Source organism: Falco punctatus, assembly GCF_963210335.1.
Source record: "Falco punctatus genome assembly, chromosome: 11".
Classification (NCBI taxonomy): domain Eukaryota; kingdom Metazoa; phylum Chordata; class Aves; order Falconiformes; family Falconidae; genus Falco; species Falco punctatus.
Genome location: NC_137591.1, coordinates 5,767,484 through 5,782,298, shown reverse-complemented (window position 1 = coordinate 5,782,298; position 14,815 = coordinate 5,767,484). Strand labels below are relative to the sequence as shown.

Sequence of the window (14,815 nt, the reverse complement as noted above, 5' to 3'; positions counted from 1 at the left end):
CCCTTCATTGCAAGATAAGACATGCGTGGCTTAATGCCTCCAGTAAGCTTGCCTTCTTTATTCAAATCTTCCTGCAAGAGCTTATAAAGGCAATTGCCTTCCTATTTCCAGTGCCAGTTCAGACAAGGAGCGAGCACACACTTATTTTAATATTTTGTCCTTAATAAATAAGGCTGAAGATACAACCCTCTGCTTAGTATCCCTCCCCTTACCCCTCCGGCCTATTTAGCATACCGTGGGTGGAAAGTCTCCTGCAGTCTTTTGTTCAGCTCACGTTCGCTGCCGTCTGTGCAGGTATCCGTTATCAACCCAGTGTGCTGCTGTTTGCTTCAGCAAGGTCAAATCTGCATTTGGCTTTGCTCTGGCTTTACTGGTATGGCAGCTGCTGTGCAAGAACTTAGCATAGAGGCAACTTCTAGTTCCTTTGGAGCTCTTTTGGAAAGCTGAAACGTTTATAGGTGGTTCTGCTGTGTGAATTTTAAGGTGTATGTCAATCCATGACAAAATCATCTTTCCGAGACATCTTAACCTTCCAGCTTCGCATCACCCCCAAGAGCCATCTCCAAACCTCTAAGACTTTTGCCATATGTCCCTAGCTCATGGTAGCCCAGGTCACCTATGTAACAGCATCACACCACATTTGTGCCAAGTATAAAGTGACTTATCCCCCACTCCACCGAGCAGGGAAATGCTGCCCACCCATCAGCGTTGCTTGAAGAAATGCATCTTACACGTGGGTATGGAAGTCATTAATGTTCATTTTGCAAAGAGGCCTCTCCTGAAGCTATGGACAACCCCATGAGAGAGGGTTATCTGTTTTTCAGAAGTACCCCGGGGTCTAGCAGATAAGATGCCTGACTGAAGAAGGCATGAAGGAGGGCGAATGCTATCAAGCTGCTATTCTCCTGGGGCCTGGAAGGTGGAAGGGTTAAGACCTGATAAGGAGTCTCTGCTCTTGGAGAACATCAGATTAAATCTGACCTACAAGCAGAAGGTGCTCCTTATCTAATTGCTTGTACAAAGCAAAATTGGTCCCCAGCTAGACCCTTCCCCGCCAGTTTTGTGCTAACTTGCAGCCTTCCTTATGTTCTTGTTGGGGAAGCAAAACCTGAGCAGAAACTGAGCAAGCTTTAAACTTAGAAGCATGAAGTATGAGGTAACGCCATGAAAAGCTATCCAGGGGATTCAGCTATGGGAAAACAGCATGGTTTAATAAGAAAAAGCTTGCTTTTTTTTTTTTTTTTTTTTTTAATAAATTAAAGTGAAGGGATATGGGGCATGGGAACACAGAAGCAGTTAGTAACGAAAAACAAGGGAAGTATTAACCACATATTTTTAAGAGTAAGGCCAATGAGCCAGTGGGACAGCTGGCCAAGGGATGTGGCAAATCCGGTATGATTTGGCACCTTGACATCAAGCCTGGATGTCTTTCTGAAGGACTTGCAGTACCATAGCCTGGGCTACAAGGCTAAACATAAGAGCAGTTGGATGATTTCTGGGCACGGGACGGAGCATCCTGCTGGCCTTGGCATTGATTAATTTGTTTATCATTTTTGTGTTTGTGACTCTTAGAAACAGGTGAGTTGGAAGTGCCGGGTCTAACCAGCCCAGGCTCGCCCAGGGGACACTGAGGCTGGCTCTGCAAAGGGAATCACCTCTCTTGAATTCAGTGTTTTCTCAGCTGCAATCGTCTCCTCATTTACAAGCAAAACTTTCATAGACTTTTTCTAGTTTTTATTGTTTTCCCATGGAAAGAAATACTTTGTAAAGAAAAAAATCAAAGCAAACCCCACTTTTCTTTTTAAACAAAAGCTTCAATGGGTTTCTTTCCCCCGCGCCCCCTAAGCCTTGGTAGCTATTCTCCCTTTAATTTAAGCAAGGCTTATATCAGTTATACTTGTGCTTACTTGACTTGAGGTAAACAGAACTAATCCTGCTTAAAACTGAACTAAGAATATCTACAGTTAAATGAAATGGATTAAAATTTTACCTCATATTAAACATTAACAACTTTTCTTGTTCAGACAAGCCCTGAGAGGCTGGAGCAGTGTTATTAATTTGCCTTCAACATCACTAAAATTTCTTTGAAAATAAGCAAATCATGCACTTGTGCAGAAGGCAGGTCCCTTTGAAATGATGGTACTCACGGGAGATCTGGCTCCCTTCCTTCTTTGGATAAAAGAAGGGTTTATTTTTTTCTTTTAAATTTTATTTTATTTCTTTATTTTATTTTTTAAATTTTGTTTTATTTAATGTCTGAGTTCCTTATTAAAACAGCACGGTTCTTCCTGTTCCATTCATGATGTTTCTCCAGAGGAAAGATCAGCCTAGCACGAATTAAATGCTCCTTTATTTAATTTATATCTCAGGCTGACCTTGGCTAGCATGCACTCACACCACACACCTGGAAATGGAGATGTCAAAGCATGGCTGGAAAGCCAAGCTTTTCACACCAGTTCCTGTACAAACTAAGTGATGGCTTCGTTTCACCTCATTCATTTTTCAGGTGGGAAACAGAAGTCACATAATTTCAACTTCTGGTATGATTTTAATCACTCCAAAGACTTCAGGAGCGGGCTGAATTCCTCTCAGTTCCCATTTCTCCTATCCACAGATGTGCAGGTACAGGTATTTTGGTGTTTTGGTGGTTCTTTTTCTCAACTTTCCGCTGACACGTGGAAACACTGAAAGGTGTTTTTCTCAAATAATAGCCCATTGTTCCTGCTGGTTATGAACCCTTAGCGTAGACTGAGATCAAACCCTGTAGAGTTCATGCCTTTAAACACCGCCGATGCTGCTGCCTTTGCCACTAGCACTGAGTTAGCTGGCAGCCTCGCGTGTCCCAAAACACAGGGCTGAGAGTCACCTGATGAGAGGGGAAGGGGGAGAAAAAAAAGAAGTGCCAAGATGGCTATTTTCTGCGTTAAAGGCAAAAATTAAATGCTACATGAGGCTGTGCCACTATATATTAAAAGCAGCGTTGCCTGCGAGCTACCGCCGCGGTGGCAGTTGGCGGCTCTTGAGCTGGGCAGGAACTCGCAGAACGAGACTTTCTAAGGAAACATGGAGATTTTCCCGGTGACTTCGCTCCCTTCTAGCTACAGATAGGATGGGGTGGGGATTCGTTGCAACCAGTCTGATCACTACTACCCAAACACATACATAGGTGTAGTCTGTGCCCCGAGGAAATTATAACTCAAGACAAGCTAACGCAGGCACTCCCGTGCCGGCTGGTGCCAGTGGGGGTGGCGTGCAAAGGTGATAATTGAAAGTTGTTGGGTTTTGGGGTTTGTTTGTGTGTGTTTTCCATCCCCCCCTCCCCGGCTGAGTCAACAAGAGGTTGTTTTCTACCTCCTGCTTCCTTCGGTGAAGGCGACAGCTTCTGTTCAGCTTTGATGTAGCTTGGTAAGACGAGCAGTTGGCCATGGGGGTTGTGCCAGGACCATCACCTGGCACCCAGGGAACGAGGGTAGGGAAGTCTGGAGGAGCCGGGCAGTAGCTCGTGTCTGTGGGCAGGTATACGGACCATGTTTACAGAAGCCAGGAGGCAAGTGATTCACTCCATTCATAAAATCTGAACCTCTGATCTGGTCTCCAGAGGTAAAGATAAACACGAGGTAGGACTGGCTTGCCTTTTGGGAGGAGAACGGTGGATGAACACAGAGGGTGTGTCGAGAGAAAGGGGAGATGAGGGGGGAGAAATGCAGCTGATGCAGGGTACTGGCTCCAGGGGTGGCCCTGCTGCACCCCAGCCATGGACGTGGGCTTAACACCAGCCCTCCGGTGCTGTGGGACCTCAGCCTGAGATGTCCTCTGGGTCCACGGCTGACCGCTAGCTTTATCTTTACAAGCAGCTGGATGAAAACTTTGGACACCCAAAACAAGACAGGCTCAGAGCATGAGAAAAACAGGTCTGTGCTTGCAGGATGAATCTCCTCCCTCACCCTCCCTTGATTGAGAACCTCATATCCAAAAATCATTGAGCAGAAGTACAACAGCTCCAGCCTCTGAAGGCTGCCAAACATTCTTGCTGAGTGAAGCTGTTTAGGTACACCGAAACATGGCCGAACCCGGGGCTTGCGTAAACCTTTCTTACCCTGGAACAAAAGACCTGCTCCCATGGTAGTCAGGTGCATGCACAAATCCCTGCCTGCAAAAACATGTTGAACCAGTCTCTGCAAAAAAGGACAGGTTTGACCAGAACATCCCCTTGTGCAGAAAGGATCTGCCAACCAGGCCCAAGCATCAAAGGCAGACGGCTGCGCTGGGTGTTCCATAGCCTCCGATTAGCATCGGCATGAGCAGAGCCCAGATTTTGCAGCACTAAAGGCCACAACCAGCATCCGGCCTCTGGCTCCAGCAACACGTCTTGTTGCATGAAAGCATCTGAGTTTGCTCCTCCGTCTCCCTTGCCGGGATAGCTGCAGAGAGCTGCAGTGTGCAGGGCAGCATGCAAACCACCAGCTCCCAAACCTCCCGGCTGTTCAGCATCCCTGCTGATGCGCATTTGCATGAAGGACCAAGCATCACAGCAGCGTGAGGTGCAAGCTCCATCTCCACATGCAGACACTGCTGGGAGACCACACCAGAAGCGGTTGCCTTGGGATCCTAATGCTCGTATGGGTTTGGGTTTGGGTTTTTTTTCCATTTCACCCATTTCTCTTTCACTTCCTTCCTGCCCCGCAGGAAGCGATGGTGATAGATAAGCTCCGATCACCGTGCTCACGGCTTGCGGTACCTACACCTCCGCTCCTTTGGCTTTCACTTCTCTTTGGGGTTTCATAGAAAGGCTCATTTAATACCAGTGCTCATTCCTTCTGTAGCACCTAAACATGTATTCTACACTTAGCTAACCCAGGAAGGTCTCTCCAGACCATGCCACCACATATTGTCTTCTCCCATCCATGCCTCCAGCAGTTATCACTCCCCTTTACCTGTTTCCCAAGCGGTTGGCAGGGGTGAGCCCCGGCACCCCGGCGGGCACTGGCTGCCGTGCAAGGCTGCCCGTACCTTGCCGGCCCCAGGGCGCCGATGGCATTGGGCAGCACCGCGGAGGCAGACGGGAAGAGGAGGAGGAAACAGCCACCACTCAGCCAGAAATAGGACTTGGCACTGCTGATGCTTAGCCCCGCTCTGTAACGTTCAAGCCTGTCGTCTTCCACAGATTTATCCGTGGCCTTTTCTCCCTCTCCTCAACCTGACCCACACATCCTGAGCGGGGTCCCACGGCCCTGCAGCCACCGTCTCTGCCCTGGCTCTTATCACCTCCTGTGCTGTTTCCCCTCTGACACTTCTCCAAGCCCTCCTCTTTCACCCAGACATCTGTATTCCTGTTTTCTTCCAAGAAGCTGGGGGTTAAGATGCAAGTAAACACTTTTCTTGGCCGAGCCCAGCCCTGCACGTGAAGGGGTCCATGGGGCCAGCGCAGTCAGCTGTGCAGGGACTCCTCCTCCCGCCCGCGCCCGCGCCACCAGCCTAGAGCCGGGCAGCACATTGCACAGATAACCAGGGAGTAAGGGCCCATCCCCACGGCCACTGCCCTCCAGCTAAAGTCTCACCTCTACAACACAACCCCCAAACACTTATGAATCACACGTGGCACCACGAAAACTCCCTTTGCATTTAGGACAGGTGCGGGTTTACGAAGTTTTTCCACGCTTAATAAAATATTGCTACTAATTAGGATAATAATAGCAAGTGCTAGCTGAGTTCTGCTTGCTTAATTTCCACCTGCTATTTATTTGCAGTTTGATGTGGTATTCGCTTCCTGTCATGCATTCTTGCAAATTATTTCTCTGCCGTGTTATCTTGCCGATGCGGTTCACCCAAGGAGTGGCTGAAACACAGCTCTGACCGTGTGTCACCACCGAAAAGTTCATTTTCTTCTGTAGGAGGAAGAAAAAATAGTAACAATTAAAAAAAAAAATCAAGACTGCTGTGCCTGTATGCTGGGCACATCTATATAGCTGAGCATATGTTGTTATGGGGTGGGCTTTTTTTTCTCCTTCTTTTCCTCTTCCACCCACATCTTTGTAACCCAGTGAGCTGCAAGATTTTTGCACTCAAACCCAGTACAGGTGCCCTCAGTGAAAGGGGATTTGCTCAAAGACCGGGCACAGCCAAGGGCAGTTCAATGCAAACCCACGAGTGTCCCCATAACACCCTCCCTAGCCAGGAGCCGGTGGGACCTTCTCGCACACCCATCGATAGCAGCATCGGGTCCGTTTTATCCAGATGTCCTCACCTACCATCAAACCCCAAAGGCAAGGGCCCCATTTCCCTGGCAGAGGAAGGTCAACCCAAAGGCAGAAAGCGCCTCGCACCGGGGTGTTTAGTTGTGTTATGAGCTTTTATTTAAAAAGCACATTTATACAGCAATAATTTCGCAGATACAAACTTCAATTTTGTATTCTACAAAAGTCTTTGAATATTCTTCTCTTTACAAAATGGAACATTACAAAAATACAGACAATTTAATATGTTTTTTTTTTTTTATACAAATGTCTCTAATTGTAGTTATTTTCATTAAAATATTACTACCACAGAACTACAATATTTTAGTCGACTATAAAAAAATTAATTCAATGCTTTTTTAAGCAGCAAAATGTAAATAACACAGGTCAGGACACAGTTTATAGTCATAGTGGATATATCTAAAATTGTTTCAGAAATAATATTTTACATAGTTAATTTTTAAGGTTTTATACATTATTTATATAATATTTATATATATAAAAAAATCATAGCTTGCTATAGTTGAAATGATAGGACGGATTCTGTAAGAAGGATGTGCAAATGGCCATTCTGCATGCTTTGCGGGATCCCTTTGCAAACGTGCTTTGTGAAAGGGCTGCAAACCAAGAACCTGTGGTTTCCGGGCAAAAAAAAATAAAAATAATTAAAAAAACCCAATAAATCACACTCGATATAGGCACGACTGATCTACCACCGGTGTCACTGAGCGGAGCACAGGACCTGGTACCTGCCATGGCGCACACCGGGGTGCCCAAGGGCGGAGGGGGTGGGGGGATGCACAGACTGACTGACACCCAGGCTGGGACGTGCCGCCCAGCAGCCCGTCCCGAAACTGCAGAATAAAAGTTTCCCCAGGACTCAGCCCCGAGGTCGTAGTGCGAACAAGTCTTCGGCAGAGCTGCCGCTACCCACTTGCAAACTGCCAGCTCCCGTGGGTGTGCAGGAAACCTGCTGTGATTTTTTTTTTTTCTTGGGGGGGGGGGGGGGCGGGGGGGCGGGGATATGGCTGGGAAGCAGAGGATGCTCTTTTTGTGAAGGGCCATTTGTGGGTGCTGCGCATGCCCAGGAGCTCGGGCAGGACAAGCCCTTGCCAGGGAGCAAGCTGAGAGGAAGAAATGTGGCTTCTCTGCGTAGAGGATGGAGTTATTCAGCCTCACTGCACGTCTCGAGACTGCTCGTTAAAGGCATGTAGTGTGAACAGAGACCCTTTGGAGATCTTTGACCAGGCAAGCTTCTTCTAAACTAAGTCACAGTATGGAATAGAGGAGGCAAAAATAAACTAGTATCAAAAAGAGAAAAAAAGCAACTCTTACAAACCAATCCCAGATCTTGACTCAGTGCTGTTTCTCGTATATAGTGCTACACAATTTAGTCGTGAGTTGTTGTTCTTTCTCGCAGGCATTGGAAATCTTCATAGTAACAAAACCCTAAGATGGCCAGCTTTCCGAAAATCCCTTAGTGTTCATTAGGCTATGAACAATTTGGCGTTCACTACAACATGAACACTCAAACCAATTGCACATCCAGAACTCCGGCACCTCTCCTTGTTTGTTCGGCTTTTGTATTTTTTTTTTCCCCTTTCTCATTGTCGCTTTTGACTTAGTTGACCACCACCCCTTTCATCCAAATGTCGTAAGTTGAAAAGACCACAGAGTAAGACTTTACTGGTCGGGCAAGAAAGTCTCTCCCTACATTCTACTGTCTGATGAGATTTGAGAGCAGCAGGTAGTTGCTGTCAGCAGTCATTTTTTGAAAAAAAAAAAATTAAAAAAATAAAAATACAACACCCATCCAATTTCTCAAAGGTCTACACCATGTTGTGATGGTTATTCCGCTCAATGATGTCCACAGGTGAAAGGATCTCCTTCCGGATGGGCGGTGGAGGCAGGCAAGTCTTTGTCTTGGGCTTGAAGAGATCTGAGACGTAAAACACCTGTAGGAATAAGTGGAGAAGGGAAACTTAGCTATATTGGGTGATGCTTCATTCAAAAACCTGGTTTACAACATACACGGTATCTTTAAGCTGCAAAAATAGCACTTTTTATGCTATTAAATGCCTGCCTGTAACACTGATAGCTTTGAAATCCCTGGGAATTCTGCAAATATGGGAGGAGGCTCAGACCTCAGGGAACACAGCGTAAAATCATGACAGAACGATTTCATTTCTCACTGCGTCATCACCGAGCGCAATACCCAAACCTCTGCTGAGCGGGTTGAAAAGCCAGGAAACAGATACATGGCCCACACTCCGACGGAATAACAAAGGTCTCCAAAGGGCTGGCCTGACTCACGGCGAGTGGCTTTAGGGATGGAGTTGGCGTGAAACAATTCATTCAGCCAGACATCAGGCAGGCAATTAAAAGCTTTCAAAGCAAAGCTGTGTTAAAAGTTATCAGCTATGAGTCAACGGTGAGAGATGCTCTCTCCTCATGCCTCACCAAGGCACCGGTACAGAGCTGGGGTCCAGTCCTGGAAGCCAAAGCCTAAGGAGAGGAGGAACTATTCCTGACTACTTCTTCCTAAATATCCCGTGATGTAACCCCTCTCCCGGATGTGAAAAAGCCAGTGCTTGGCAATTTCGGGAGGTAGCAACACAATAAGAAACAAAGTGCTGGGAGGAAACTTCCACATCCTCCCTTGGCAGTCGCTGCACAAAGCTTATCGGTCCTCCAGGACCGGGGCACTTTCTCCCTTGCCAAAGCTCAGCCCTGAGCCAGAAGGGAAAAGAATCAGACAGCACGGATCCTCTGGATAGGGCAAAAAGTGGTGAGCACTCATCGTTTTGTTAGCTGGCACCAAAGCCCCCAGCTTCGGTCCTGCCGCCGGCTGCCTCTGCCAGCTCAGATTTGCTGGGTCATCTCGGGCACCGTCAAGCACCGGTAATTCAGGCCGAGCTGTGGATCTGCTGAGCCGAAACCCCAGGAGGAGCAGCACGTGGTTGTTGGAATGAGCAGCACATTTGAGTTGTCTCCCACAGTCCTCAAACACAACATATTTAAGCAACCAGATAAAACGGGGAAAAAAATAAGTCCGAGGTGCTCAAAGAAATAATATTGGATTAGCACATCCAGGCTGGAGGGAGTAAACATTTTCCCCACCTGCATCTCTACATTCTCTAGCTACCCAGGGCCCTAGGCAGCACCTGCATCTCTACATTCTCTAGCTACCCAGGGCCCTAGGCAGCAGGTCTAGTCATCCTTGGAAACAATTTCTGCAAGTCCCTGTCGGCACAGCAGGTAAGGGGCTGAGCCGAACAGACAGCAAACCTGCCCAAAGTTGGCAATTCCCTCCTCCGGCTGTAACCAGGGATGCAGGCAGGAAGCCGAGCTGTTGTTACTCGGCGTTTATTGCTTTGTGGAAAAGCAGGGAAGGAGCTGACATATAAACCAGCCCTTTTCTCAGTGTATGTGCTGGTGTTTGGCTGCCTAGCTGTATAACAGAGCTGATAAAGTTGTTTACAGGGCATCCAAGTGGAAGAGTTTGTACTTTTGGTTAAATAACAGGACCCAGCTGATCCCGCCAAGGATCACAAGCTGGAGTCTGGCCTCTTCGCTGCAGCATCGCAGTGTAAAAGCACATTGAGCTGCCCTGGCAACGGTTTTCTTTTGGGTCTTTAATAACTGTAAAATCCCCGTTCGGTTGGCTCGGTGCATTTCTGATGCCATCTTGCTCGCTTGTCCGCCTCAGAGAGCTGGATTCAATCAAGAAGATGTCCGATTCCTGCACCAGGATAGCCGTGACCAATCCACTTCTGGGAGGAGATTGCCGAGTGCAAGAAGCATACGGGGATTACGCCGAGTCTGGTCCTTATTTTGGACAGGAATGAGTTATGGTGGAGTGTCATCCCGGGTATTTCAGTTTTTACTGTGCTGCTTGCTGCTTTTCAGGGTTTAATTCAGAGGCTGGGTAAGAGGTTTCATTCCTCTTTAAACTGTACTGCACTTTAACATGGCTGGAGGTTATACAAACACTTATAGGAATCATGAAACACGATCTTTGGGGGTTAAAACAGTGTGTTAAATCCTCCTAATGCTTGAACTGTTTAACACAAAAAAGGACTAATAAACGTGCAAAGTTTTTCACTTGGATTAGCTCCATTTCCTGTAGAAGGTGCTCTCCACCCATAAAGAAAACTTGATGGCAGAAGACTGAGCGCGTATTATACAAAGGGATCCCAATATCTTATACTGCCCCTTAACAATTCCTACTCCTTTTCATTATATTGAAGAAATCTTTACTCACATCCAGAGAAATCTTTACTCACATCCAGAGAGGTTAAAACCAACTCATCTAAGCTAACCAGAGCAATGCCAGGAGCCTGTCCTTCCGACATCTCCCCTTTCTCCCTCCAGCAGATGATGAGACCAACTACACGACACATAGCAGGCTGCCTACAACGCGCATAAAAACTATTTCCATTTAAGAAATCCTCATCATATTTCACCCTGGATCCAAGTATGAATGTTTCATCAGCTGGAAACGCTTGACACTAATGTCTTCTGCTTGTTATTTCAGGCACTGAAGGACAAACGTGTCTGCTGCAGCACAACCTGGATTTAAGCTCTGGCAGCCCTCGGAGATGAAACCCACAATTGGTTTCTACTGAAAATTACAGTCTGATAACTATGGTATTTTAACGGCCCTTGACTATTATCAGAGTGGACTCTTGAAGGCTGTGCTGGGGGAAGGAGTGTCTGGGAGCACCCTGGGGAGGGTTGGAGATGGTGAGTCTCCAGGTCCCTCCCTCTGCTTCACAGCATCCCGTGCACGAGAGCCGGATCCCAGAGCTGGGCAAGCACCCCAGGACATATCAGTAAATTTAGCAAAAAAGCTGCTAAACTATGCATTCAATCAAACTTTAGGGAGTCTCGGGGTGACTCTACCTCTTGTCCCTTGCCGCCATCTCCCAAAGGGAGGAAATTGCCTCCCAGGCAATGGCTCACGCCAGCAAAGCCAGGTTCGGGAGAAGAACACATTGATGGATCTTTGCAGGCTGATGAAATGGGATGAAGGTTGGGTTTAAAACCTGCCCCGAGTCCTGAGCTGCTGCCTGAGATGTCCCCAGCCACCAAGCCATGCCTGCAAAGGGTCTGGAGACAAGTGCCCCCTCCACCAGCCAGCTGGGAGGAGCGGCGCAGGTCGCCCCAGGCTTGCAGGCAAAGCCCAGCCTGCCTGTGAAACTGCAGGCAGCTGCTTCCTATGTCGGTTTACCTCAACACAGGAAAACCAGCCCAACGCTGCTGCAGCCTCCCCTTCCCAGCACAGCTTCCAGCTGCCGGAGGGCTGGGAGGGGATGGCCAGCCCTGCCGCTCGCCCTGGCCAGGAAGCATCCAGACGCCCATCCCAAGCATCCGGAGAGCTATTGTCTTTCTGAAACCACTGCTGGGATCCAGGGGTTGATTGTCTGGTCCCTGCTCCCTCTACATATTGCCACTATCCCATCTCTCAAGCAGAAAGGCGCAAGGAGAGGTAAATATCCCGTCATCAAACCGCCCGGTGATGCACACTTGGTGTCTCAACAAACCCACACGATGCAAATTCAGGCAGCTGGACTGAGACGAGCTGCTCCATCACTCCCCGTGTGGCCCAGAGCCTTTCCTCCTCAGGGCTGCCAGCACAGCCATCACCATGCTGCAGCTGACTGCCAGACTAGGAAAAACTACCAGGAGTTGGAGAAACAGTCTGGTAATACTGGAATGAAGGACACAGGACCTGTAAAGCTGTTGCTGGAAGCAGGAGTTACAGCAGCATGCGTCTGTGCACACACACAGGCTTCTCTAGCTTCTCCCTTCTAAATTTGCCAGCGTCGCATGGGACACTGGCATCAAGCAACAGCAAAAGCCAACAGCCACTGCTCAGAGAGTTAATAATACTTCATAAAAACTTCCCAACAACGACATTTTTGTTTTGGCTTTGGAATATTATCAATTAGTGGAAAGTACATAAATAACCTATTTTCTCTCCTTGCAAAATACAACATTAGCAAACTTAATTCCTTGCCTCCAGGGCTGCTTTATTTTTAGATCAGGTAAAAAAAAAAAACAAAACCCCAAAAAAACCCCAAACCAACCCAAGTGGTGAGCTGTTAAAAATCTTGTTTTCAGGATTTTGTACAGGCACTGGAATAACCATAACCACCAGACCCTTTGTTTCTATGCGAGGCAGCCACCCGTCCCAGTACCCCCCACCCTGCCTACTTTAAACATCTACATGTGTCACTTCGAGTTAGGGGGCTGCGCAATCAGGTCAATCTTTGGAAAGCAAATTGGATGAGAACAAGCCCAGCAGCTGAAGACAAGCAGGCATGGCTTTTGTTTGCAGTTTTCTCACGAGCCCTTTCGCTACGTTAAAAGCCCACCACCAAAGGAGCCTCCCCTCACTGGGCAGACACCAGCTCCCGCTCCCAGGGGACAGCTTTTAGCTGGATCGTGCAGGGAAGAGCTGTAATCCCAGCCACCCCAGACTCCCTGCCTGGGTCCTGGCAGAAAGCCTTGCAAACGAGCCGGTGCTCGTTACAGGGAGCAGCTGGAGAAGCAAATGCCGCTGGCCGAGAGGGAAAGACTCTCCTGCGTCTGAATGCCTTTTCAGTGCCCCGAGCTGCCCAGGAGCCTCCAGGAGCTCAAGGCTGATGGGGAAAAACCTCTAAATGTTGCATTTTTTTCTGAATATCCAGTTTGTTTGGCGGGGGAGAAGAGGAATTGCTTCCCCCCTCCAAAACGGTAGCGGCGTTTGCTCATGGGGAGGGGGAAGCGCCAGCGGGTGTCCCCTCCTTGGCCGAGTGGCCACCAGAGCACCCGCCGCCAGGCTGGTAGGATGCCCCGCTCCTGAGCCGCACTCCACCTGCAGAGGAGGTTCACACAGGCTGTGACACAGGGGTGACACCAGACAAGCCTCCTGCCACATCCCTGGCTGTCACGGGGGGGTTACGCAAGCTGGGCTGGGGAGGTGCCCCCTACTGCCCCAGGACCCCCCCAGCATCCCCACTGCCGCTCCTTGCATGGTTTGCTGTACTCACCACGCAGTAAGCCACCAGGGCTCCCTGGGCAAAGCCCGCCAGCACGTCGGTGGGGTGATGCTTGTGGTCCGACACGCGGGACAGGCCGGTGTAAAATGCCATCATGATGAGGGTGAACTGGAGGAGGGGACGGAGCAGGCGGGCTCCCTTCCACGTGAATCTGGCCTGCAGATAAAACTGTGGGGAAAAGAGGAAAACAAAAATGTTGCATTAATTTGAGGGCAGCAAAGGAGAAGCCGTGCCCAAAATGTGCACACATGGCAGCACCCGCCCTGTGGGGCTGGCCCTGGGGCACCTGCGCCCCTGTGGCTCAAGGAGGGGGAACTGCCAAAGAAGAAGGATGCTCTTTGCAAAAGTGTGGTCTCCGTCATGCGAAGGGGAGTGGAACTGGAGCAATTTTAAGCCATGGAGGGGATGCAGAGGTGGATGGGCGCAGCACTTCCTTGGTGAGCCAGGGTCAGGGGCTTGGGACCCCCTGCATCCCAGCTCACCCCACAGCCCTGCTTCAGCCTCCACACAACATCCCATCGGGCCAAGTAAGGAAATCCCTCTCCACTGCTATTTAGTGTGTAACAGAAGCAAGGTCCCAAACGTGCGGCACGCAGGACCCAGGGCATCTCTCGGAGGAAACCCAGGAAACAACGCAGCACGCCTCACCTCCGGCCCCAGCCCCGAGGGTTTCCAGACACAGTCACAACCGCTTATGATGTGGATGCAAAACGCACTCCTCCAACATCGCCACCGTGGTTCCCAGCCCGAGCCCCAGGGTTTGCAGGGGCGTCGGGAGCAGCCACGTGGTGCGAGAAGTCACCCCTGCCCAGCGAGGGGAAAGCAAGGTCCTGGCTCAACCCAAAAAGACGAAGCTGAGGCGACGCCAAATGGACATTGTCCCCCCACCGTGACTATCTCGGGCTCCTTTCCGTTCCGGCCGGCGGGCACGGCTGGTTCCTGTGGGAAACGGGAAGCCGGGCGGGAAGAGAGGACAGGAAAACGGCAACCCGCTGCCCGCAGATGAGCGGGGCTGGGCCCAGCGCGGGGAGGAAGGCTGCGGGGAGGGAGGGACGCTGCAGCGACTTTCAGCCTCGGGGAGCACAGAGGCATTCGATGGCTCGAGGACTGTAAAAGTGCCTGGGAAATGCTCCTGCAGCTCAGACCTGCTGCCCGTGGGCTCTGCCGCAGCAGGTACGTTCTGCTTGCTCCTAAACGAAGCCCTGGGAGCCAGACCCAGCGTGCTTCCTGGGACTCTGCAACATCAGAGGGCTGGAAAGGGGTTTAATACCCATTTATGATCCCTTTTACACACCCGGAGCAGTTTACACTGCCTTGATATGAAAGGGAATGAAGCTCTTGCTGGGTTCCCTGAAACCACAAATAACTTAATGACACCATTTACCTATAAAATCAGAATTAATTGGAAAGCTGATAAGGGGGAAGTATCATTTTGGCCAATTTAGTATGTTTGGCTGTTGCATAAACATTATATTTACCCTTTTTTGGAAAGAACACACACTGGGCTCTTTAAAGGAAATGAAACGTCGTGTCTCT

General features: G+C 49.2%; 2 protein-coding genes across 2 annotated transcripts in view; both read right to left on the bottom strand.

The window, feature by feature from the left end:
• The window catches only part of FYB2 (FYN binding protein 2), a 525,108-nt gene that overhangs the window by 386,869 nt on the left and 123,424 nt on the right, over positions 1-14,815 (bottom strand). The gene's annotated exons all lie outside the window — the stretch shown is intronic.
• The window catches only part of PLPP3 (phospholipid phosphatase 3), a 48,266-nt gene continuing 40,694 nt past the window's right edge, over positions 7,244-14,815 (bottom strand). The window contains exons 5-6 of the mRNA XM_080406425.1: positions 13,271-13,447; positions 7,244-8,188 (exon numbers count right to left, since the gene is read on the bottom strand). Coding sequence (XP_080262551.1) covers positions 8,063-8,188; positions 13,271-13,447 — 303 coding nt within the window. The 3' untranslated portion in view covers positions 7,244-8,062. The remainder of the gene's footprint in view (positions 8,189-13,270; positions 13,448-14,815) is intronic.